The sequence below is a fragment of the Psittacula echo genome, assembly GCF_963264785.1.
Source record: "Psittacula echo genome assembly, chromosome: 4".
NCBI classification, from domain to species: Eukaryota; Metazoa; Chordata; class Aves; order Psittaciformes; family Psittacidae; genus Psittacula; species Psittacula echo.
Window position 1 is genome coordinate 42,246,336 of NC_137738.1, and position 26,388 is coordinate 42,272,723.

The 26,388-nt window shown below is 40.5% G+C and overlaps 1 protein-coding gene across 1 annotated transcript in view; it reads left to right on the top strand.

The window, feature by feature from the left end:
• Positions 1–26,388, top strand: part of TIAM2 (TIAM Rac1 associated GEF 2) — a 137,568-nt gene that overhangs the window by 24,628 nt on the left and 86,552 nt on the right. Inside the window, exons 2-3 of the mRNA XM_080615675.1 lie at positions 23,310–23,421; positions 24,472–25,674. Coding sequence (XP_080471801.1) covers positions 24,478–25,674 — 1,197 coding nt within the window. The 5' untranslated portion in view covers positions 23,310–23,421; positions 24,472–24,477. The remainder of the gene's footprint in view (positions 1–23,309; positions 23,422–24,471; positions 25,675–26,388) is intronic.

The window sequence follows — 26,388 nt, forward strand, 5'->3', positions numbered from 1 at the left end:
TGTAAATCTGGTATACATGCTTCACTGTAAGTGCAATTGGTGCCTAGGGTATTGTTTTTTGTTGCTGAGGTGTCTCATCTGCAGTTCAGTAATTAGCTGCATAATAAAAATGTTTGTTTACATCTAGAAAGTGACTCATGCCCAATTAAATTGCAAGTAGCACTGCCATGAATCCATCACTTCCCTGGCTGTATGAATGGGCATAAAGAGGCTGTACCCTACCTGTGGGGGATTGTGTGACCTTTCCCCCTCTTTTCAAAATTCTGTTTGTTCTGTTCTGGAAAAATGACAAGAAGAAGCATTAGTTGTCTTTTCAGGTGGCATAAGGTGCCTCAAAGCTAAGTGCTATTGCATCTAGCTGCCATCTGAGGGAAAGAGTCTTGGAAAAGGAGGGTTTTGGAGTTGCCTCCTCATGTGGTTTCCATGCAAAGAGGCCCCCAACTGAGCACAGCTATTGTATGTGCATGAAGCAGTAAATGGCATTTCGTCTGATTCTTATTATGCAATCATATTACCTTCATGTGTGGCCTGGGGAGGGAAGTGGGAAGGGAGGGCAGAATGAACCAACCCACTTACCTCCCTGGTGGTAAACCAGAGCTTTAAATGTGAACTGATTTGGGGAAGGAGAAAACCAGACCAGTGTCTGGCATCCCTGACTGTAGGCTTTTGCTGTGTTCGTATCCTGTATGTATGGAAACCAGCCTTCATCAACACAGGAGGGTTTGGAGCGACTTGTGCTGCTATGCCAAGGGTCACCTATGTATGGTATTAGTGAGTGTGTTACATTTATTTTGTACTGGGTACTAGGTATCTTCATAGAGCTGGGTTGCTTCTCCTTGGTTATTTAGCGTGACAAGCTTAGTTTTGCAGCTGAGAAGCTGTCATCATACTTATACCAAATTATGCTGAACCACATTATGCCGAATCATTCTTGTTTAAACATGTGTATGATTGTACCTAATTTTAGCAAATTCTTAATTTGGCACGTTCATGTGTACTTTTGCACGTGATGCTTTCATGGCTTGTTAATCTGTAGTTGTGGCAAGTTCTATATTTTTGAAATCTGAGGTGTCTTTAAAATGGATAAACAGTATATTTATTTTAGTTTGTTGAGCAGAACATCTTAACTGTGGCAGCTAAAAGATGAGACTAAAGAAAGTTTATCAAAATACACAGTCATTCAACTGAACTAAAAAAAGTTAGTTCAAAGGACCCATGGAAATGTGTCTCTGGTGTCCTCCTTCTCAGCTGTTTCCATGCCACCCAGGCAGGCTACTGCTGGTGGAGGGAGAAGCTAGAAATCAGCAGACCCCTCATGTTTCTGTACCCCTTTTTATTGGCACTGGAGATGTCTTGGCCTCCAGTGCCTTATGAGAAAAGCAAATGATGGTAAGTATGGAAGCAAGTAAATGATGCCTGGAAGCCATGTGATGTTGGCCAAGGAGGAATTTATTGTGGAAGGAGGAAGTAGGACTGCAATGAGTATTTGAGGACAGCATTGGGGAAAAAGATTAAAATTTGCCAGGAAGAAGATGCTTTTTAAGCCAAGTTAAAAGAAGGCACACTAAGATATGTGGTCTGAACAGTGATCTTTGGGTTTTGTTGTTTCTTTTTTGTATGTTTTTTCAATCTAATCTTGGCAAAATCAATTGTCTTAGGTGCTTTAGACTCCCCCTGCCACTCTGCAGATGTTTTGTGAAAACTTTGTGAACACTGAGCAGTCTGTGAACTTAGTCCAGGTCTTGACAACGGTTTTATGGGCTGATTAATGACCTGTGTTACTGTAGGTGCAGGTTTCCTCTTCTGTCTGCTGGTGGTGTAACTAAAACTTCCACAGATGTGGCGTTTGGAAAAAAAAAAAAAACCAAATCAAACAATAAACAACCCACCCCAAACCCTAGGGATGCACTCTTTTAAAGCACAGCTTCCGATGAGAAATCAAAATGGAGAACTTCCCTCCCAAAGGATGAAGAATGAAGAATATGTATGTCATATACTCTGTAGAGTTATGACTTGTGGCTCGTAAGAACTTTAGTGCGTAAAACAGGGAAAAGAAGAGTAGATGCCACCCATTGAACCAGCAGAGGAAGGAGAGCTGCGCTAGTTAGTTGAACTCTTGGTTAGGCAAACAGGATTCATTGTGGTGGATTAAAATTATCAGATCTGAATTTTAACTTTAGTTTAAGTAGGACCGCAGACCACGTGTCTTTGGGGAGCCCCATCTGGTTTCAGGCATTTTTAGTGGGAAAATGAAACAATTATGACACTTTCGTCATCTGTTGTGGGTTCTTTTCAGGCGAGGGGGGAGTTGCCACAGTTTCGATTTGTTCAGTTCATGAAGTTCCTGCTGGATTAATATTCTGTAAGTTAAATGCTTCATCCCTGCTGGTGTTCAAGGCCAGGTTGCACAGAGCCTTGGGTGGCATGGTTTAGTGTGAGGTGTCCCTACCCAAGGCAGGGGGGTTGGAACTAGATGATCTTAAGGTCCTTTCTAACCTTAAGTATTCTATGATTCTATGAAACGTTTTGTTTTTGTTTTCCCATTTGTCAGCTTTACTCTGTGTTTTCTTAAAGGTCAAAGACAGCTTGAAAGCTCAGTGCTCCAGCATCATTTCCCATAGCCTTCCCTGTCTTCAGAAAAATCTGTCGTGACCATTTTTTTAGAAGGAATTAGATTTTTTTTTTTTTCCCTGCTGTTCCCAAATTGACTTACGTAAGTCACTTAAACCTTCCATGTGCTCTTGAAATGCAGTTCTCAGTTCCCCTGTATTCCAGGATCCTTGCAGGTTCAGCCTTCAGCTAACGATACAGAGGAAGAAGAGAAACAGATGAAAATATAGTAAATAAACGAAACACAGTGAATCAGCCTGTTTGTCCTTTTCTCTGTCATTTCTTTGCTTCAGAATAATCGCAGTGTTTTCGTTAGAGTTATTCCTGATGTAAAAATGATGGTCAGGCCTTGTTAGTAGTGGTCTTTGGCATGCAGGTGGACTTGTAGGTGGACTTGTAGGTGTTACTAACTGAATTGCTTTAAAATACTACAAAAGTGTTCTATTTTAAAGAAAAAACTAATATCAATTAAAAAAAAATAAATTTTACACATGGCCTCGTGATTTAGAGTCATCCAAATGATGAAACTGTGAGGTGCACTTGATTTTGCTGAGGATAGGTTCTGGTTTTTGTGTGTTCTACCCCCCATTTCTGCTGTCAACCTGGAGCCTGCAGGGTAAAGTTACTGTTTCATCTGTCACCTCATTTGGATCCTGAATGGCTACATCACCTCATAGAGTACAAAGTAACAATAGAAAACATAAAAAATAATACTGAGCAAGACTTATAAGTGAAAGTGAAAGGAACTGGTGTTTCTAGTCCCCAGGGAGGAGAGGGGAAATAGCAGTACAATGGGTGAGCAGTGTAAGCCAAGCACAGGAAGACGGTTGCTGTTTATGGACTTCCTAAGTGTACCTACATGAAGCTCAATGTAGTATGAGGAATGCAATAATACAGAAAGAAACAAGAAATCAATATTTCTAAATATAAATTTGTTTATAGCAGAAGAACTGCAGAATGCTTTTCTCCAGGGAAATTGTATTTCCTGGTTAGTAAATGGTACTTGGGGTCACCAGAAATTCAGTTTCCCAGATTAACATGATAATGATGGTTTTCTTAGACCATGTTGTACAGTTGCCAGAAATGCCATCCTCTGAGTCTGTACTGTGAACTCAGCTATTTAACCCAGCTTCTCTTATTTTGAAAAAACTACTCTCCTTGCCGAACATACTTGAGACAAGCTCGATTATAACTGTTTCTTATTTTCTAAAACAATAAGAACAAATGACAGAAAGACCAGATCTGCTGTTTCTACTTTGTTCTTGAACAAAAAGTCATTTAAACATGGAACATCTCTCAAGAACCTTCTGTCTTTTGCATTCATTTGTGCTGTACAAAGCAGGAGAAAAGTGCTGCATATTGTGGTGGGTCAAATTTGATGCCCAGCCTGCACTTGCAGAATAAGAAACAGTCTTCTCTAGAGACTACTTTGAAGGGAGCTGAGTGTTCTTCAGAGGAGTGAAGTTTGATTTGTAATCCTGTCTTTGAGAAATGCACATGCATCCTTTTTTTTTTTTTTTTAAATTATTTATAACTTCTTATATTTAAGAGTCAAGGAGAGAAAAACATTTTACTTGTTATTGCCAAATAATGTGCTACATGTAAATAGAACAACTGCTTGCTTTCAGTGTCTATAAAGACCAGGTGTCCATTATAGAAACCTGTAGAAAACAGGCATGAAAAAGGGTACCAAATGTCAGTGAATCAGTGAACCTCATTTACTAGCTTCAGGTATAAATACCTGAAGGAAGGGTGCAAAAAGAATGGAGCCAGGCTCTTTTGAGTGATGCCCAGTGACTGGACCAGAGGTAATGGACAAAAAACTGAAGTACAGGAGGTGCCTGTGAGGCATGGTCCTTGGTTAGTTGACCATTCTTGTTTTCTAGTAATGGAATTGCTCATAGCTTAAATAATTTATTTCTGCATACCTTGACAGAGTAACATGAAACAAGCTCAAAAATGATAGCAGGCTCTACAAGGGTCACTGCTGAGTTTTCACTTCAGTTTGTGTTGAGGTGTTAACTGGGTTGCTGTAGCAGCGACAAGTGAGGTAACTGTAATTAATCTGGTTTATTAAAAGCAATGTACTGTTGCCACACTATTGGTATAGTTTCACTCAGTTCTTCAGATGCTGGTGGATCTGACAGGTGTCTCCCCTGGAGGACTTGCTGCCAGTAAGGGGCATTGAGCACTGACAGTTTATCTTAACCTTGTAAATACAGACCACCGTACTGGAAGTGAGGTGCTTTGCATTGTGTTTCTGTGTGTGTTCATTTATCCATTTCGTAGTTATCAGACTTAGCAGTTTGTTGAAAAATCGTTAGTCACCAGAACATGTTGCAGGTTTTTACATGGACTTTGTATTTTCCAAAGCTTCACATTTCAAGAAAAGTGTTTTACTAAACATGTGATTTTTGAAAAGTTTCAAGCACCTCTACTAAACGTAGTAATTTGTACAAATTAAGATATTACACTGGAACCAGTTTTAAAGTGTAGAGCTGAAATGCAAACTGGACTGTGGATTTCATTTATTCCAGACACAGTTAAGTGAAGCTTTTTGATCCAGACATTCCTACATTCTGAGTATAGTTCAAGATCTACATTGAGAAATGAATCTTACATTTGAAGTTTGACCAATTTGTGTATGTCACTGGGGGATATTTAATACCTGGAAGGTAATGACTGCCTAATATTTGTGATGAATAGACAGCAGTTAAAGATTTCCTGGGGATGGCCCTGAGATCATCTTGCATTTCACGTAAATACAGCCTACAGGAAGATGTTACAGACTGTCCCATACATTGCAAAACCAATGACAGCATTGATAAACTTGGTATATAACAAGGGTGTTGGGTGAGCGAAGTGTTTCTTTTCTGTATTTAGCACAGTTAAATGGGATGATAGTTTGCTTTATGTAAAGGTAACATTTTCTTGATTTTATTTATTTAATGTTTTAAAAAAATTATCTCAAATTTGCAGAAAAGTAAAGATGTAATAATCTGAATTTAAGCTGAGACAAGGGATCTATTTTAGTATGTTGGCTCAGTGTACCTTGCCAGCCCACCATAAAGTCAAGAATATTTTTAAGGGCCATACTGAAATGAAAAACAAATCTGTGTGACTTCATTTTCTGGGTACTTTCACTGGTTTTGGCTTGATCCATAGCCCCCAGAAGTCAATGGGAGCCTTTCTATTATCTGTGGTTGGCTTGGATTGGGCTCTATCTTAATAATGCCATTAGTTCAGCAATAATATTTCAGGAAGCTGAAAGACAGCTTGATAAGGTGGGAGAGAGCAGGCAGGGCTTAGACATCACTGCTTCATGGTAGAATGTTCATGCAGGCAGCGCTGTTTAGAAAGTGCAGAGCATTTTGGAAAAACAGATCTGCTTCTGCAAATTACTTAGGGATACTGAAGTCAAAGAGCATCCAAACATTGCTTTGTGAGTTGCCTTTACTGCAAATAGAGTTAATGTTTCATTATATATGGAAAAATGCTATAGAATTCCCCTCTAGGCCTCATGGAAAAAGTGAACTAGCACAAACGTTAATCTTAACCCCCTTCTCAGATGCCAGGAAGGAGGAAAGAGTCCTTGAGGCTGCCATACCCTAACAAGATATCCTGTTGAGGTCAAGAACGTTTTTTGGTTTTTTTTTTTTTCTTCCTGATCTGAGCCTTCTACCTCAGGCAAGGAGAAAGGAACTCAAATTAGTTGAGAGTAAATGGGAAACATAAAATGCTGATGCCTCACATGAAACTGGGATATGTGGGGAGAAAGGCCTCTGTGACTGGGATATGGATGGAAGCAGGATGACCATGCCTGGGTAGATCTGCTCTGGGGGCTGCAGGCAGTGCTCAGCTGGGACCAGAGTATGCAGAATTTCACAATGATCCAGACATTATGGGCTTCTGCGTATTGGGGTATTAAGGATTACATTCTTAAGTGGCTTATCTTTGAAGGCAGTAAGCATGGGCAAAGAGGACCTTAGAAACCTCTGGTCCCTGATTCCTTTTTGTCCTGGAGCTGAGAATTAAGCTTGGCTTTGCTGCCCTCCACATGGCTCAGACTGGAAGCGGGAAAGGATGCCCTGTACACAGCAAGGGGAAGAGGAAATCTCTGGCCACATGACTTTGTGCAGATGGTCTTAGGCTTCTCACATAATCCTATGCTTTTTTTTTTTCTTGGGAGGGACCCCACCTCTCCTTTGCCTGAGTGTAGGCTTGTGTAGGAGGCTCAGTGGGGGAATCTTACTGATTTAATTATTCCTTACACGTAGTTTGCCTGTGATGGGACAACTGAGCCCGTAATAATCAATCTTGCATGCTCTCAAATAGGAAAATGCTACGTATGATCTAAGCTGCATGCTGAAATGTGGTTATTTGAAGTGAATTTTATGGCTGAATAGGCATCGTGTTGTCTCTTTGCTTTTTTGGGCTTTTGGTTATTTATTCACAATGTCATGCCGGGAAAATATTTTATGTCTTTCCATTTAGCTCACTGCCTCAGTCTTCTGCTTCTGGAAATGCTTATATGCAGATGAAATAATATAGATTTTTCTGTGTAAACTGGTGGCTTACTTTTTGTTCATGTTAATTGAAAGGCTTATCTCTGTAGCATCTTTTTTAAAGAATGGGAAAGGAATTTCCTGAACTCCTATTATATGCATTAAGGTAAATTATTTTTGCTATTTTTTTATGCACGTTGCTGTTGCTTAGGAACAGAAGTAATAAGATTAATTTTGAAGTCTTCTCCTTCCATTTGTACTTCCATCAAACTATTAATTCCTTTTAGCTGTTGTGTTCCATATCGTAATTTACTAAATATTTAAATGTCTTCCCTTATAGCCTTTGAATGCATTTGTAAATCTTTCTTCTCACACATGGTCTGTGCTTTGGTAATAGAGGTCTATTGCAGGCATTTGTAATTACTAACATTCCTTACAAAGTTTACATGAGGAACTTTGTTCAGGTGCTACAATTTGAAGGGATTTCAGATTTAGAAGTGTTTTGATGCTGTGAAGAAAATAAGATAGTCTCTTGATTGTAAGACTGTTGCATTTTTTTCTGTTGTTCAGAAAGGTTAGGTTTACATGGGGTAATTACTGCTGCAGAGCATGTTTGATTACTGTTAAGATAAATGACTGAGAAATAATCCATCATAAGTAAAACTGCTGTTGTTCTGCTTCTTTACTAGTAGTGTTCCCCTTTATTTCTAGGGATATTAGAAGTGTGAATATTGTTGAATGATCTGGCTATTCAAATATGAGTGTCATTTGTCTGTAACCTATCATGCTGCTACATTAATTTGTTTATACCTGTCATCTGTCTTACGGCAGATGAGAAGAAAAACCAATAAATAGCTATTTTGCCTCCCCTTCTCATAACTTTCCATATGTTAACATGCTTACTTTTGTTCACTTAGTGTTCAGGCTTGAAACAGCATGTTTCAGATTTCTCTTTAATATAATTTGTTTACTTCATTTGGTAGGGGCAGTGCTTATCAGCAACATACATCCTCTTTGTTTAAACTGAGTTTTCCTAAAAAATGTTGAGATGATATACTGTGGTGTGTATCCTTGCAGAAGCTGGTGTCCTCCATCTTTTAATATACAGTGGGGATAATAGAAGCCTCTTGCCTGCTTAACTCATGTGATTAAAATGGGACACATTGTGATGTTCTCCTCAATTAGCATGATCGGCTCCCTGGGAGCCCTGGCTGTGGTGGTTCGCATTTTCCTCTCTAACAAGTAGAAAGAGTCTTTTGAGAATTGCTGAATAATTCAGACCATTAGGAACCTGTCAACTTAAACAATGCCCCCTCTGACCAGAAAAATGATTGTGAACAGTTGGACACCCTGGCAGATGTTGAACTTGTTCTCATTGTTCACTTTGCTTTGGACAAATAGCTTTGCAGCCACTCTACAGGATTTGTGCATTGCTCCTTTCAGGCAGTGTGTGTGGGTGTAATCAGTACATGATAGCCAGACTTCTTCTAGGTTTTATACCACAGTACTTCTTTTAGTTAATTTAATGGTATTGTGATAAGCTGCTTATATTGCCATATATCACTTTTTAGTAGGTTGGCCAGCCAGCTATAATGAGAAATCACAATCAAAGCTTAAAAAAAAAAAAAAAAAAAAAGGGAGCAAACAAACACCATCCCCCCCCATTTGACTTCTTTAATATTCCTTCTGTTGTGTTAATTCCTTATTTTGCATTTTGTGCTTATCTACAAACAGAAGGATTAGAGGTATTGTCAAACAGAATTTGCTGTACACTCATATAACCGTAGGATCTGAAATTTCAGGGGAAACATTCATGTCTTGAAACTTCCTATAAAATCATATGCATATGCAGGACTACTTTAGTTAAAACTCATTATGCAACAAGATCTATTTTATATGCCCTTTGGGGCATGCTATTGAAGCAAATACTGATTTAACACAATTTTCTTAGAAACTTTGCCATAATTATCCTTCTGTAATGTTTATTTATGTCTGCAGATTTTTTAACTTAATTGATGAACAAGTGATCAGTATTATAATGAAAATTTATTTAATACATTTAGTTAGAAAACAACCCCTTAAAGATTCCTGCCCCCGGCAACTGTTTGCACTTCTGTCTTGAATGGGTGGTAGCAAATAGTCAAGCTTCCACAAGCGATTAGCTGGTCTGTTGGATCAGTTAATGGAACAAGCTATGGTAGTAATGCAATGTGAAATAACATCTGTGCTTTATAAATATTTATGTTGTAAGATCTCCTAGTGTATTCTTGTGACAAACGACTCCATCTTCAAATATTTTTACATGTCTAATAGGCGTAAGGTTTTTTTAATGGCATGTATGAAGTCTTCAGTTCTCATTTTTTTAACCTAATGCATTGTAGACCTTTCCACTCCTATTTTTGTGGTATTTCAGTTGTTCATTAGATTTTTGTTCCTGCAAAGTTAACAGTATTAAGTTGAGAGCATTTATACATCTACCCGCTGTTGTAAAAGAACTTCTGATTATAACTTGGAAGATACAGTCACCTAGTTAACTAAAATTTGTTTCAGTCCATTAAGTATTGAAAAAGTGTACCGCTGAAATGGGGTGTTTGTCAAAACAAATGCCTCAGTTCTGCTCTAGTGATACAGAAAGTAGCAAATACTTTTCAGAAGGGGTTCCCATCTTGATCTTGTGATTCAGTATTTCTTGCTCACTTTATTTTTCTTAGTTCTGAAGAAAAAAAGACTGTTAAAAAGTGTGAGCCTCTGAGGCTGTGCAGGACAAGCCTCTCTGTAGTGGTAGCTGCCACCACTTGTGAGCTGCCATCACCTGGGTCTCAGAGATTAACTCTTATGCGGGCCTCGTTGATCTTGGACATTGCAATAGCAACCCTCCATTTTTTTTTTTGCTGAGCATGGCATTATATGGTATGGGATGTCCCTTTGGTCCTTTGGGGTCAACTGTCCTGGCTGTGTCCCCTCCCATCCTCTTGCTCACGCCAGCCTGCTTGCTTGTAGGGCAAAGTGAGAAATGGAGAAAATCTTGATGTTGTGCTAGCACTCTTCAGCAATAGCAAAAATTCTGGTGTGCTGTCAACACTGTTTTGGTCACAAATCCAGAACACAGCATCATAGGGGTGCCATGAAGAAAATTAACTTCATCTCAGCAAGACCCAGAGCAAGAGTATTGATTGATCATTGCAGGTCAAGCTTCCCTCTTCTATTGTGCTTAGTCATCTAAATTGAGGAGATAGGTTTGCTGTGTAATTCACCTATCTCTCCTGATTTCCTATTTTTCTGTAATGCTTCTGCCACTTGCCCTGCCATCACATGAGCATGCTTTCTTTCTTCAGTTAATCATACTGAAATTAATAAGACACTAACCAGAAGCACTTTGATTCTCCAACTATTCTCTGTAACTCACTTGAAAATAGATCATAACTGCAAATAGTAAGCCCATGCCTACAGCAGTGCTAAAGAACCACACAGCACAAAAATAAAGTTCATCTTGCTTTAAACATCCGGTATGGCTTATTACATGCCTTAAATGTCAGTGGGTTCTCCCTGTTTCAGATGTTGGGAAAACCGGTTTGAGAGGAGCATTGAGGTACATGTGGAGAGTGCCTGGACAGCAGCCCCTTTCCTCTGCTGAGCTGGGCAAGAACACACTGGCTCCACAGAAAGGTGGAAATGGGGAGCATCCCTTTGATCTCTTGCATTACAGCATTTCACAGGGAGAACTGCGGCCTCTGACAGGAAGGTGGTAGCCATTTAGGGCATTGTAAGTCTCTGTGATAGCTGAAGATATAAAATTGTGCTCATCTGCATAATTTTTCATTGCTTAACATCTATTCTAACCTACAGCCAGAGCTGTTAGACTTGTGTCGATGCTGTCATTCAGTAAGTGAAATGACCTGCTGGGGTCTGTGAACTTTAGTGAGAAGCTCACATAAGCTTCTGTTTACTCATTTCCCACACTCCTCTTAATCAGAGTTAAGTAACTGTCGTAACAGTAGCAGTGCATGAGCACTGGTTTGCAGAAAGGTGAGAAGTTCTCAGAAATGGAATTGACATCTTCTAGAGGAATTTCATGTGGTATAAGGTTTCCCTTCACCACTGGCTGAATGAGAGACTGCTGTATTCTTTTTTTGCAGTTCTCTTTCAAGGCTAAAGATACCAAGGATGGACCTTGAGTACAGCTCAATGAGAATATTTCTCTAGCAGATGTTGCATGATTCAGATGTTTCAGTAATGAAATCATCAAGGCTTTGAATCTCATCTCTGGTTATTATTTTGTTGACAATAACATGTAATTATTTTTTAGCAGCTTAGCTACACTTAGCACAGCTTCCCAGCTTTCTTCAGAGCTCCATTAGAGGTTTTTGATTTGAGAAACCCACTTTCTACTTCAAACTTCTTCAATTCCTACCCAAACTCTGTTTTTGAGAACATAAGTACATGTTTTGGATTTCATAGGAAGTCTTCTTACACCTCTGCCAGTCTATGGTTAAGCCATAATCGGCAAGATACTAAAATTTCTCCATCCATGCCCATCCAGTGCCCATTTGTTGAGTATTGGCAGAGGGACCTTATGGACCAAGGATTTTCACACAGCTCAACTGTATCAATGTCAGGTGAGCCAGGCAGGAGAGGGCAAAAGGCGAAGTGGTGAACTGGCCTTTCAGAAGCAGACTTGAGTGTATCTAAGAAAAGGTATTTTATAGGGGTGGCATATGTTTATACAAGTGGGCTGACTTTAGGGAAGGAGATGTATTGCCTTAGCATGAATGCTGTGATTATGTGCATTTTCTGAGTTTTCCTTAATGAATTTCTATTGCTTAGAAAACAGAACAGTGGTGACAATGGGATGTCTTAGTACTTTCAAAGTAAAATATAAGTGGTTTTGTAGTGTAAAAGTAGTGTAGAACATAGGTTAAAATAGCTGTCTTTATTTTTGATAATTCATTCATCTCCATCTATAAAAATAAGTTCTTGGCTTTAAAACATTCTGTAGAACATATGTTTAACATACAACCTTCATAACACCTTTTTAATCTAGAGTGTTTATATAACCAACCTGCTATCGAAGGCACAACTTTTAATTCCATTACAGACTTCACTGTGCAAACTACAGTTTGTTTTTACTGCAAAACAGAGATGTTAAGAGCCATTAAGCTAGCAGTGACATGCATTAACACAAGCTATGGAGCTTCCTGTTTCTGTATTGAAATACCCTTTAATTTCCTGTGTGACCTAGAAGCTTTCTATAAAATGAGGATAATGGCACCCTTCTCTTTCCCTGCCATGTTGTGAGGATACATTTGTGGAAGATTGTGAAGCACATAAATACTTCGCATAGTAAGAAGAGATTAATGTCATGTGTTCAGCATGGAGCTTGCCTACTCCTTGTTGATTTTCAGAGGATATTTCATTATTAGATTGTCCCAACAGATGATGGCAAGGCAATGGGTAGAAAAAGGGTACAAAGTGGATGTGGAGACTTAGTTTTGGTGGTGTAATAAACAAGGACCATCCTGCTGCAACCAACAAGCTAGACTCTACCAAAGCCTGTCCCCCAAGGAGCTTCTCAGGGATTAAGGCAGGAGGAGGCCCTGTGGTCAGGGCGAGGGCACTTGCAGCAGGCCCGAGTTGGGGGATGTTAAAGCCCCATTAAGTCAAGCCAGAAGAGTATGCCTTCAACATGTAATGCCAGTGTGCTAAAAGGTATGTTAGAGGTGGAAGCAAAAATAAAAAAAACCTGGGGGTATCAACTAGAGTCTTGAGACCAAACTTAATGACTGTTGGTTGCCTTGTCACGAAATGTGGGAATGGCTGATAAGTGGGAGACATAGTAAATACACAGGTAGGTTAGAAATAATGTAGTAAATAGCTGAATGACCTCTAGGATTAGAGCAATAAAACGTAGTGAACTTGAAGGAGAAAGTACAGGGTTGATTGCTTTGCACTAGTAGCAAAAATGCCTGTTGACATTTGGGAGTTACCCTCTGAAAATGAAAGCGGAAGGGAATCGACAGCTTTATTACCCGTTGCTGGAAGATTGTGAAGTACTAATGTGATTCAGCTGGGTCCTAGGTTATGTCAGTGCTGGACAGGCATCTTTGGGAATAGTATTTATACTTCTGAACATTCACCTTTAAGCAAGATAAACTCAACAAAATAGGTAATGATGAAAGGCTTCTGGGCTGGCTGGAGGCTAATCTTATCTAAGGAGTCATGTGAACATGGTTTGTTTAATCAAGTAAGAGGTGGATTAATGGAGGAAATACAGTACTCTTGTGTGAGAAGGGGGATGGGACCAGAGACCAACTATTGCTCCTGAGAGAGACCTCGTGGTTTGACTCGTTAGCTGTCATTGCTTCCACGTTAGTCCCAGGCCTTGGATCTGGCCTGCTAGTGAAATATTTGGACCACAGCAATGCTAAGTGAAGAGAATATAGCTGTACCGGGAACAGGAAAAAGAAAACAGTCTGCTTTTCACAGAGAGCAAAGTTGTTACCAGAACAAGCAGATGTGAAGCCCTCAGATGGGTATTAAATTGTAGAATTAGGAATATGGGCATAAGTCATGTACTGCTTTTTTAAGAGGTGAAATAGGATTTTATTCCAAATTACTCCAAAGCTGCTGGGTTCTGGAGTTCCCTCTGTAATGAGACAGGATAGCAGACACAGTGAAACAGAGGTCCACCTTTAGGTGGCAATTCCTGTGTTGCTATGCAAATTGTTATTTCACTTTTGTGGACATAAATATTGATTTGGGGCTTTTGTGGGCTACCAGTGATTTCTGTTATAGTGTTCATGTGTTTATTTTCAATTGAATACGTCATCTGCAGCATAACTTGGCTGTATTTCCATGCTTGGCACTTGAATGTGACCCTGCGATTTTATTAGAATATTTGAATAAATGCCTTGTTTTTGGGCTGAGTTTGCTCACCGACTGTTGCTGCAATCAATGAAGTGTTCAGCTTTTCTGATAATAAAGCAATTGTTCGTGTGCCTAACTAAAGATTTTACAGCCTCTGTGTATTGAAACTTGGGGATGTCATTTGCATCCAAAGAGACCTGTTTTATCTGAGGTCAATTATTAAAAACCAAGTAATTGTCTCCATAGGTTAGTACAAAAAATCTAACAAAAGCAGTGAGGAAGAGAGTGCCTGAGTTTGCGGTTGTATACGTGATGCTGTTGTGCATTTGTTAGACGCCACTGAGAGCCACTCTTAAGAGCTGGTTTTCATGACTACAGCATTCCCGCTGTGGTTTGGCAAGTTGTGTTTTTGCCAGGGCGTCTCACGCGGATGTTAGGAATACCTACTCCCTCCTAGCAAGTTAAAAAAAAGGATAAAACGAAAAACCTCAGAAAACCAAAAAAAAAAAAAAACAAAAACAAAAACAAAAAGAGGAGACCCTGGAGCTATCTTCAGGCAAGCAAACCCCTGTCCATTCAGCAGCCCTCTGAGGCAGCTTTCCTGTGGAAGCAGCCTGGAGGCTGAGGAATGCGGGGTCAGACAAGAGCCCAGTCACAGCGTATTCCCCGGCGGCTGCCCGGCATCGTGGCAGGCTGGCCCGCATAATCGTTTCAGGCGGCCCGTGGAAAACCACCCTCTGGTTAAGCCTGCATCATGCTGTTCCACCAATGGAAAAAATTGAACGGGAGGAGGGTGTGTAGCCTGCAGACAAAAATACATCCAGCCTCGCGCAGGATCTGTTTTTAGTTCCTAACGGCTGAGCATTTTGAAGTGTTAGGCACAGTTTCCTGGCGTGCCCAAGGCAGGGAGAGTCCCTCTGCCTGCGTGTCCGTGTCCTCATGGCAGAGCTGGGGCAGCTGGGAGGTTGAAGCCAGTGCCCTGGAGAAGGTAAGTGGAAGCGGGAAGGGGGACTGGAGCCAGCGAGGGAGATGCTGGGGGAGAGCATTCAGTTGCCTGCTTGCCTGCTGCTGGACAGACCTGGAAAACTGCAGGAAAAGTAGGGGAAGACTTGGAAAGCCTCTGAAAGCAAAGGGCAGAGCAGGCTATGGCAGCACGAAGTCTTGTAGCCTCCGCGCTGCCCCTGCTATCGCTGGCTGTACCCGTGATGAATGGTTTTCCTTCAGAAAACAGTTCTTGGTGGTCATCTGTCAAACTCAATTGCCTGAATTGCTAAATAAACCACCACTAGGATCATTTTCCAGCTCTGCTATGGCAGGGCTGGATTTTTTTAAAGGCAAATTATGAGAAAGTATGTTTGAGAGTGCTACAGTTTCTGCAACATTAAAGTGACTCTCCTAATACAGGGTGATTAATAATCACTCTGAATCTTTTTTTATTATGCTGTCTATTCTCATGAACACTCAAAGTAACCTGCAGTAAACAGACAGTGTATCCAAGCAAGGGTTATATGTTTGTGAAAATTTAGAGGACAAGTTTCAGTCAGCGCTACTACTACCACTGAACTGGGATGGTAAGGAAAACTGGAGCTCCTGCATCTGACAGAGGTAGGTCCTGCACAGGTTTTGATCTTTCTACATAGATTTTTAATATTATGTAGATTTTTAGTATGTAACTGTACAAAAATTGTGAAAATGCAATCTTCTGTGGCACAGGAAAAGTAAAAAAGAGGGAAATGCCCCGGAAATGGAGAAGTGCTTTCCACTACCACCTCCCCCCCTTTTTTTTTAAGCATGGGGTGATTAATTGCTTGTGCAATGCAACCAAAGTTTGCTACTTTGTTTATGCTTGTTGCTGATGTGGTCACAGAGTTAATTCTGTACACTGGTGACTTACTTCTGGAAATGGTGCATTTCTTTCCCTTTTGGGTGGATGATTCGATAACACTATACAATGTATGGCAAATTATTGGTTAGAGGCAATGGATGGATTGTATTTTTTTTCATGATCACCTTCAGCAGGAAAGGGATATCCACATGTCATGGAAGAGAGGACCGAATAGGGCAGTCTGTGGCTGTGAAGCTGCAAAGCAAGTGTTTCAGTGGGGAAGCCTAATCCTCAGAGTACTTTTTTATTCTTCTGATGTGTGAGTAACGTGCTGGTACTACAGGGATACAGAAAAGGAAGCCCAGAGCTGTGTGACTGCTGTAGGGCTCTTGGCATGCAAAAATCAAGATCTGCTTTTAATTTTCTGAAGGACTGTGTTCTCAGGTTTACCTCTGGTGTCTAACTCCCAGATCCTCTGTCCTTTTCAGGAAGTCCCGGGGCCGAAGGTGGGAAAGCATTTACTTTGGAACTGACACTCTCAAGTGTTTATGAATGTGTAAACTGAGAAGTAGAAAAGACTATGCCAAATGCAGCATGGGTTCCCCTCCCACTTGTGGAGTGGGCTATGTAAAAGGTGGCTGGCAGGGAGTCCCACAGCCATCCCAGGCCCTATCCCACAGCTTGAAGCACACTGTCTTGCAGTTGCTACTAGAAATTTTTCTCTGGTGCCAAGGGTTCAGAGTTGGTCCAATAGACTTGGGTGGGTTTACACCAGAAAGGATCTTTTGGGTCAGAATGGGCTAACGTTCCTGCCTGGAATTGCTCTGCTGTCTTCGCTTCTGCTCTACCTGGGATTGCTTGTCTACAGGGATGCTCAGGGTATGGTGTTGTTAGCTGTGTCCTAGTCCAGAAATAACCTTTCTGTTACCCTCTTCAAAGCTGATATTTTGTCATCTACAGTTTTGGGTGAATACAGGTCAGAGAATATCCCCATAGCTGCCTGCTGACTATGATTGTATTTGATGACATGAGTTGATTGCTACTGAAACAGACAAGAAGAGGGCAGATGTTCCTGGTGGGGATTGAGAATCCCAGTTTGACAACCTCCAGTTGTTACCATGAATAAGGAGATCTGAGGCAGAGATCTCTTCAGGGTTATATCTAGGCTCAGGCAGGAAGTCTGCAGATCTGAGCTTGGTCTCTGAAATGTTGTTACTCACTGGCCCAGGGCAGGCAGTGAGGCTGGAGCTGAAGATCCCTTGCTTGGAGCATTCTTGACTCTTCTCAGGCTCGCCATCCTCTCTGCCCCAGGCCTTGAAATCCTTTGAAAGCACCATATTAATCTACATGGGGACCTGCCAGTATGCTTACAACCAGAGTAGGTGGAGAAGAAAAGACCTTTCAAATCACTGGGTTCATTTCCCCTTCAAGGGTGGGAAATAGACCCTTTGACATATCAACTCTTTAACTACTGCAGCTACTGCATTAAGCCAAGATGTTAGCTGGCATTCCTGGTTGTTGGGGTTTTTTTGTTTCTTTTTTTTTTTTTTCCTTAAGCTAAATGGCTTTTATTTAAATGGATGTGCACTTTAGCCATTGTGTATAATTTCAATAACATTTACAGATGGTGAAATTTGTTTTTCCTGCCAAAGAATAAGTCCCTAGAGATTTAGATTGTATCAGCACTGGTGTAATATGACAAGGATCTCTAGGCTTGACTCAATATTCCATATTGCCCTAACTTGAAAACTGTAGAACATAATTTAATTAAGCTGCCAATGTTTTGGACCCAGAAGAATAGGCTGGGTAAAAGAAGGAGAATCATGTCCCAGGTAAGGAATGTGTAATTCTGATGCAGTATATATGTGATAGTGTAGATCTGTTTGGATTAATGTATTTAAAGAAAAGAAACCAGAAAAGGAGAGTGTTCCTTTCTTGCTTAAACTGTGAAATTAGAAGTCTATATGCCATGTAGGTATGATTCACAGCATGAAAGAAGTTTCTGGAGTCATAATGACTACTGACGTTTAATAAGAAAACTATTTGTTTTAATTTGATCTGTGAGCTACCAAGCAGTTCCTGATGCAGGAGACTGTAGCTTTAAAAAGACTAATGAGTGAGTGAGGAATTCTGGCTTCAAATTGGATTTTTAAGACAAAATAGTCCTATATTTTTTTAAAGAAAGGCATATTTGTGGTGTTTTGGTTATTCATTCTTTGAATACAGTGGTATATAATACAAAATATCCTGCCAAGAATACCATGGTATAATTATTATGGTATATTTTTGTAATAGGAATGTGATTGAGATTGCAGGAATAAGAAATCTGCTTCTGATTTGTGGAAGCATGTGACCGAAGTGCGTAGTTCTAAAAAAATACAGTAAATTGTTTCCAGTAAGAAATTCTACATTTAATCTAGCCACAATGTTGTGCTAACCTGCCTCCCTCATTAATTTCACATATCCATCCATACGTGCAGGAAGGGGAGGACAGGTTCGCATTCTAGCATTCTGTATTACTTTTGTTTTAAAAACTCAAGTAGATTAAAACTTAATTAAACTTCAAACTTGTAATTCCATATCCCTGTAAGAATTCACAAAGCACATTGATTGCATGCAAAGCTTATGAACATGTTAGTATATGAAAGTTAGTTATATACAATTTCTAAGACTTTACAGAAGCCATTTAAAATGGACAGTGTTTTAACAACTAGGTGAAAGAGAATGTAAAATGGAAGAAAAAAATAGGAATTGCTTGGTCAATTAAAAATACCCAAGCCAAACCAAAAACAGAAAAGGCTTTTCCTGATGTAAGAAACCAGTAATGTAGTTGCTGTACATGACAGCATGCAACATTTCTAACTGGATCTGCCATTGAAAGAAAACAAGTTGGTCATTTCATATAAATGAGGGGGCTTTCTGTTTCCTTTTTTATTGCTCTGAAATACTTTCAGATTCTCCATTATCCCAGTTCCACTGATCCTGATGATAGCCTCCTGCTCTGCACTTGTCAACCATGCACTCAGAGCAGCCACCTGTGTACAGACGCTGGTGCAGCCTTCCCTCAATGCCTCCCCTCTCCACCATGTGCAGCCTGGAGATGGCCATCTTAGTCCGACTCTGCAGTTGGGTGTCCTTACCTGCCCATGTGGAAATAGGGTTTTCAAATACAGCAGAAAGCATACAAGACTCTCTCCTCTTGCTTCATTACTAGAGAGCAGTTGATGGGATATCCTCTGCCCTTTGCATGTAAAGGCTCTTTGTACAAGTATTTATATCACCACCAAATGAGTTGGTAGTTCTGCCTTACTTCGGCAGATATTTATACCAATATGGATGGCTGAGAGGGACTGTGTCCAGAGGCAGGTGCCTTCTTTAAAGGTACTGCACTGGTGCAGGTAACAATCCTCCTGTTGATGAAGTTCTGAAGATGTGGTGACGCATGGTGGCTGCGTAAGCTACAAGTATGAATAAAAATACTTGGTTAACTTATTTCTTTCTTGACTAATTTTCTCAAGGAAATTCCTTCTTAAAAAGTTTAAACTGTATCCTCGTGTGTCACTGTAAAGAACTGAAAGGATGTAAGCTTTTACTTTTTAGGAGTGAGACAGGTAGCTCTAGCTCCTACCTATTTTTTTAGCTCTTGATCTAGCGCTTCTTTTAAAAGCCTTTTTGTTGTTAAAGACAGGAGGGTTTAAATTTAAGCTCTTCTGGTGTGCATGAAGAGTTCCTGTTCCTGGTATTGCTGAAGACTCACGAGTTCCTGCATTTCTTAATGAGTCCTCACTCAGTGGTGCTAATTTTCTGGCATGATGTTATCCTCATTTAGACCTGCTGTTTTTCTTTTCTTTTCTTTTCTTTTCTTTTCTTTTCTTTTCTTTTCTTTTCTTTTCTTTTCTTTTCTTTTCTTTTCTTTTCTTTTCTTTTCTTTTCTTTCCTTTCCTTTCCTTTCCTTTCCTTTCCTTTCCTTTCCTTTCCTTTCCTTTCCTTTCCTTTCCTTTCCTTTCCTTTCCTTTCCTTTCCTTTCCTTTCCTTTTCTTTTTTTTTTTTTTTGCCATTGTTTTTCCTGCTTTTGCACTGATGCCATGTTTTGTGAAGGAAGGATCAACTTCCCTGTACTTCATCAGTAGATTTTTTTGGAAAGCTTCAGCAGGTATTGAATGGTTTGTAGATCACTTCTTATACAGCTGCCAGTGAAGATTCATTGTCACCAGCCATCCAGAGGAATAAAAGCATCAAAATACATCAGAGAGATAGCTTTGGTGCATGTGTTTGTGTGCCTCATGAGGGTAACTTCTTGATCCAGGCTAAAGCCTAACTTTGCTCGGGCTGAAATTAGTTGAGCTGTTACAAGATCCCTGGATGGTGAAATTGTCAGTGCCAGTCAGGGAAACCTGCTGAACCTCCCTAGGAAGATGCTACTGCAGTCTCTTGCCTTTTTGTAACTGGTATATAACTACTGCCCAATGCTGACTGTGGTTGTGGAGCATTCAGTCTACTTATGGCTCTGTGCTCGCCCCGTATCAGTCTGGAGCTTGCTGTTTTCTGACCTCTAGTTTTAGAGTCTCAGCCTGGCTAGTGTGACTGCACAGGAAGTGGATGGCTGGCAGTAGCAAAATCATTTTTGTCTGTATTCCTACTGTAGCAGATGAGACCAACACAGGAGCCTATCTCCCTTGACTCAGATCTCCCACTAATTCATAATGTAATAATCCCTTGTTGTATCTTATAAGCAAACCTAGTACTGGGATGTTATTGTTATGGTTTGGTTTTGCTTGCAGTATGGTTAGCAAGTCAAGGTTTCTAAACCTGTATTCTGAGAGATTAAGACTGAGGAGGAAAGCACCCATGCAATTGTAGAGCACTACTTGTACATGCACTCACCTTCATCTTAAGAAAGGCATTTTCCCCTCTAGCATTTAGAGAGCAGTCTAGGTGCGGGGGTAGTAATCATAGAATAGTTAGTCTTGGAAAGGACCTGATCAGGCGCTTCTCCAGAACTGCTCGTGTGTTTGTATTTTGGAGCCCAAAAAGTCTAGGGGAACTTAATGTGGAGAAGCCCAAAGGTGGGGAAATACGTTTTTAGCTCTGGGGTTATGATTTGCGCTAATTATTGGGTGTGGTGGGGAAACATACTAATCACCCTAGATTAGTATGTTTGCATAGCTGGGTTTTTTGAATGTGTTAAGGGGAACCAGGGTGAAGATTAAAAACTTCTTTTTTAGGGAATGTGGTATAATTGAAAGCAAATAAACTCTTAATAGTCATCTTCAGGCACAGTGAGCTGCTTTCTAAATGTGCTGATTATAACTGCAGAAAATATTCATAGAAACTGGTTTTACTCACAAGAAGTATTCATCCCTCTGCATAAGAAGAGAGAAAAGCATGTTTTCTTCTGCCGTGGTAGGTTGCTGTGAGAAATACAGGGGAAGCTGAACTCTGTTCCCTGCATCATAACTTCCATTGCTTCCACAGTTCAAATAGTGTAAAATGTGTGACTGGAGCGAGCGCGGCCAGAGCTTGTCCACATTTACCTGCCAGCCCCAGTGTCCCTCTGCCCTTGGGCACCAGCTGATTCACTCTGCTCTCTCCCCCTACCCCATTCCCTTTGTAATCAGCAGAAAGAAAATTCCTCCACACAAGTGTGAGGCAAGAGAAAGGCATCACAGCTGATTTTCAGGTTAATGGTCTTTGTGCAGCCTCGCAGATGCCCCGATTGGTTATTGCAGTGTGCGTGAATGTTTAGCCTACTGTAGCTTTCTGGACAGCCAGGATGCTGAGAGAAATCCCTTGAGGCTATTTCTATGGGATTTATCAACTGTTCTGTTGCACTGCTGACTGATTCCTTCGCAGACTGAGGCACTGTTTTGTAGACATTGTACCCCGAGATGAATTTATTCGTTCACCCATTGTGTGACCTATGTATTGGATCAGACATATACAATAGACCCTGGTAGCAGCAGTTCGAGCCTTGATGAATTGGATGTCTATCTTCTGAGGTTCATGACAGCAGCTTGCTCGCTACCAACTCTCTTAAAAGGATTACCTAACCATTGCACAATCGCTATGGAGACCAGATGGTCTTTTTGCCTGTTTCTTTAGACAAATTGGGTTCAGTGTTCCCTTATGAATAGATATAAACCCTTCAAAGCCCCCTTGTTGAATGTACTTTCTGCTCCCAGATGAAGAATTCTGAATGTAAACTCATTGCTCATTTGTGGTCTGTGCCTCCTGGATCAAGGAAGGCAGTTTTGCTGGGAGTTCACAATTTGTTCAGCAGCTTGGAGTGTAGGAAGTTTGTGTGTTGTCTTCTGTTTACCTTCAGTCTTTTGTTTAATCCATGTTGCATATGACATTTTTAAAACTATTTACATAAACGGGTGCACTTAACAGTGTAGGCAAATCAAATCCATGAGGCAACGGTGTCTGAAAGAGGAATGTTCCAAATTGTTAGAGTAAGAAATTAGAAAGATAATTTTTTCCCTAGGCTTTTTGAGACTGTTTTTAGCTCTAGTTTGCAATCTTTACCTTTATTTTTGGTAAGGTTAGCAAAATACCTAGGTTACAAGTGAATTCTTTTAAATATCTTCAAGGTTCTTATACAGTAAATAGCCACAAAACAAGTCAAAAAAAGCAAAACTCTGCATATTCAAATCAAGCGGGTATTCAATTGAAAATTATGCACAGCAGCCACTGAATTTGTGCAGAGAAGAAATTTTTTTTTTGGGGTAGTATATTAAGAATGGTTTCTAGCAAAAAATGTGTATTCCAAAACTGAGCCTGAGATTTTCTACATTGTCTTTTCTACTGAGTGTTTCAATCCCTAAACTGCTGGTGTGTTCTGTGAGATTCAGCTTCTGTCTTTTTGATTTGAGTTCTGGCTTTTGTGTGCCAACTGAAGAGAAAATATGTTCAGATGGTCAGGAAGAATTTAGGTCTTGTTCCTTTATGTGTGTGAAGTGCTTGGCGCTGCGTTTTTTTTGTTTTACTGGCAGATTAAGTTAAAAACCAGAACAAACCTGAAGAGGGTGGTTGCTGGGTAGTTGGTGGAGTGAATTGCACAGTGGTCTTTCATGGCAGGGGTCATAGTTGGAATCCAGGCTTGGGGAAGGATATAAACAGGTGCTGTGGGACATTGCTCTGACCAGTTTAGTCCACATTGTAAAGATCACTGCACAGTCCTGCCATCTGTAATTGGTCTTCCAAAAAGAAAATTGGAGGGGGCTCAAAGTTTGCCTTAACTTGTTATTGAGAGGGGACAAGGACAGAATTAGAAAATGAAACACCCAAACAGTGACTTAATTGTATTAATTCAATGTCAGTTATTAAAGTATGTGTATAAAAATATATGTCTAAAGTCCGGGAATCCCTGGAACAGACCTCTCTTCTCCATTTTTAACTTCAGTCTGTGGGGGTTTTTTTTGCAATTGTTTTGCTTATAGCTGGAGTAAAGTGTAAGTTCTATTTGACTGAGAGACCTTCTTTGTCTTTTTGGTGTTTTCTAGGAAGGCTGCGTGCAACCCAATCCTGGTTTTGGCAAGTGTAATGGCTGGCCACAAAGACAATGCCGAACATGTTAACTGCTAACTGTGCCCGTGTTTAAGAGTGATTCTACAGGTTTGCTCTTCATTTTATACTATGCTTTTCATCTAAAAGTGCTAAGGGATAGACGTAGGAATTTTAAAATATGTACAGACTCTAGAAGATAAGATTATGCTTTTGCAGTGGCTTATTTTGACAACATTTTAATGAGGCTATAGTATATTCTCCTAAGAGTGATAGTCTGAGATCTGACATGCAAAGAAGCATAGTGCCAATGGAAAACCACTTCAATGTTGTTTCTGTAAATTACAAAACAATGGAGATTCACGTCTAATAACAAAAAGAGCAGATAAATCTTTTTTACTTTGGGGTACACTTTATGTAGGTCCAAAATCTTCAGTCATCTCACTGGGGCAATTTGACTGCTCCAGTGTGTGCTATTCACTGTGAATTCAGTAAAAAGCTGAAAAGCATTTTACTAACTGAACTACCAAACTGTGCCATGCTGAACGAACATAATGCTGTTTTGTAATGGAAGATGAGGCTATTCAATAACCAAGGTTTTTTTTATTTGGGTCTTCTTTTTCCTTTATCCTGGATTGACTCCACTTAAGCACAAAGTTGAGGTTTGCTGAGCAGTTCACTGAGGCAACACTTGGTTGCAAAGAAACCAGCCAAGCTGAAACTGCAGTGGGCTTGTCTCCTGACAGAAGGGATTTCTTTGAAAGTACCGTTCACTTTATGTCTAAGTTATGATTATCTTGCTGTCTCCCTTTCATTATGCCATTGTTCTGGGGAGCCAGAGATTTTGTAAGTTACAAGAAAAGGACATTGCCAAGGGTGTGGGTGGAGAAAGGTGTTGACATGATTTCAATGGAGTTAGATTCCAGCTTTATAACAGAGGGGCAGTGAACCACACAGAGAATAGGCTTTCCTAGCCTGCCCTTAAAAGAAGTTCAGTTATGAATTTAATGTTGTAAATGGCTATTTAATGGCTTTTTTAAAAAAAACCAATTGTTTCATATTATTTTTAAAGAGGCACTTTCCTGTGTAGATGGTAAAAATGGTCTGTTACTTTTTGCTGTCTAATAGCCATTGTTTCTAATGAAACTCTACTTAATTTAGTGGAAAATGGGGAATTCAGAAAGCCAATACAGTCTGCAGGGATCAAAAAATCATGCTGCTGCTACAGCCGGTGCCAAGCAGAAGCCTTGTTCTCTGAAAATTCGCAGCATTCATGCTAAAGATGAAAAGTCTTGCTCTATGCACGGATGGGGACATACCAATAGTGGCTCAAACTACAAATCAAGGTCCCTTGCCAGAAGCTGCCTTTCGCACTTCAAGAGTAGTCAGCCTTATTCATCTAGACTCGGTGACACTGTGGTGAAGGTCTCTAAAAGCAATGCCCATGCCAAACACAGGACAAATACCTCAGGGGACTACTGCCAAGGAAGTAGCGCAGTGTTTTTGCCAGAGAACGGTTTCCACTATATTGGCCTTCAAGCTGGAAGTAATCACACTGCCTCTCGAGAATGCAATGGGCACATTTTAAATTGCTACGGAAAGAATGAGAGTCTTGCATCAACCTCCCCATCAGAGGACAGGAGAAGTCCGAAAGTTCTCATAAAAACATTGGGGAAGCTGGATGGTTGCTTGAGGGTCGAGTTCCACAATAGCAGCAACAGCAAGGTACCAACTGAGGAGTCCAGTGGACCAGTCCAGTTGCTGAGGTATTCACCTGCGTTGGAATCTAAGCCAAATAACCTGCTCGATGTTAGGAGGAACTCCAGCACAGACTGTTCTTCAAGCCATCGTCTGTCACCTACCGACTCAAGGCTTCGATCTAGTAAAGGAAGCTCCCTCAGTTCTGAGTCTTCATGGTATGACTCTCTCTGGGGAAATGCTGGGGATATCAATGAGCTGGATGGTCCGTACTTGACCAGGAGCACTCCAGATACAAGCTTTCATGCCAGTTTCCCAGCAAGCGACAAGAAGAAGTCCTTCAACCAAAGTTCATCTCTTTCCTCACTCCGAGATCTCTATAAGGATACAAATTTGGAAAGCACTCCTTCACCTGGGATCAGGCTGTCTGACGAGTACATTGACACTCATGGAAGCCTAAGCAACCGTGTCTCATTTGCCTCAGACATTGATGTTCCCTCCCGGGTAGAGCAGGGAAGTCCTGCCCATTACTCCTCCTACACACTCCCATGCAGGAAGTCCAAGCCCCTCAGTGAGGATGCATCCAAGAAGGATACATTAAAAAACCGAATGCGACGCATCAGTGACTGGACGGGAAGCCTCTCGAGGAAGAAAAGGAAGCTGCAGGTATGTAGGAAACCCCAGCTTAAGTGCCTGAAAGTTGATTTGTAGATTCCTCTTACAAATGTAGCGATTGCATCATGTTTGTCTTTCTCACAGGATAATTACTTGCTAATCTGATTTAGTAATTTGTGGAATTCTGAGAAACATTTCATCCCTGGAGCTATCTGAAATTACAATAGCAAAAAAAGATAAATTTTGTATGTGCAAATTTTCCCTTCCTATTTTGTCAGTTTCTTAGTTAACTCCAGTCTCTGCAGCCTAATCTGTCAGTGAATTAGCTTTTGAAATAATTTTTGAAATCATTGCATCACTTAAAAGGTAACTTAGAGTTTTTAAGCCTTCTCTTTTTTTCACCTGTGCCATGAATCAGCTTATGTTTCTGAAGAGTGTGGAAACAGCAGTAGAAGGAGGATGTTATAAATATCTTTGAAGGTATTCTCTATTCATATTATTGGCTTTACCATTCACTTTGGTTTCATTGCCCATCCATCTCTAGCAAGGCAAGCAACTGTTGAGTATGCACCAGGGCTGCTGGTTCTGCCTCCACCTCCACTAAGGCATTAGATGGTGCTTAGTTCACCAGATGGGAAAGCTTGAGTTGCCATCTGGCTCGCTGGGAGATGGTGGTGTGAAGAAGGAGATGGGAGGAGGGCAAGATGGAGGGAAAGGATGTTTCCTTAGAAGAATTTAAGGCTAATCCCATTAACAGGAATTTAG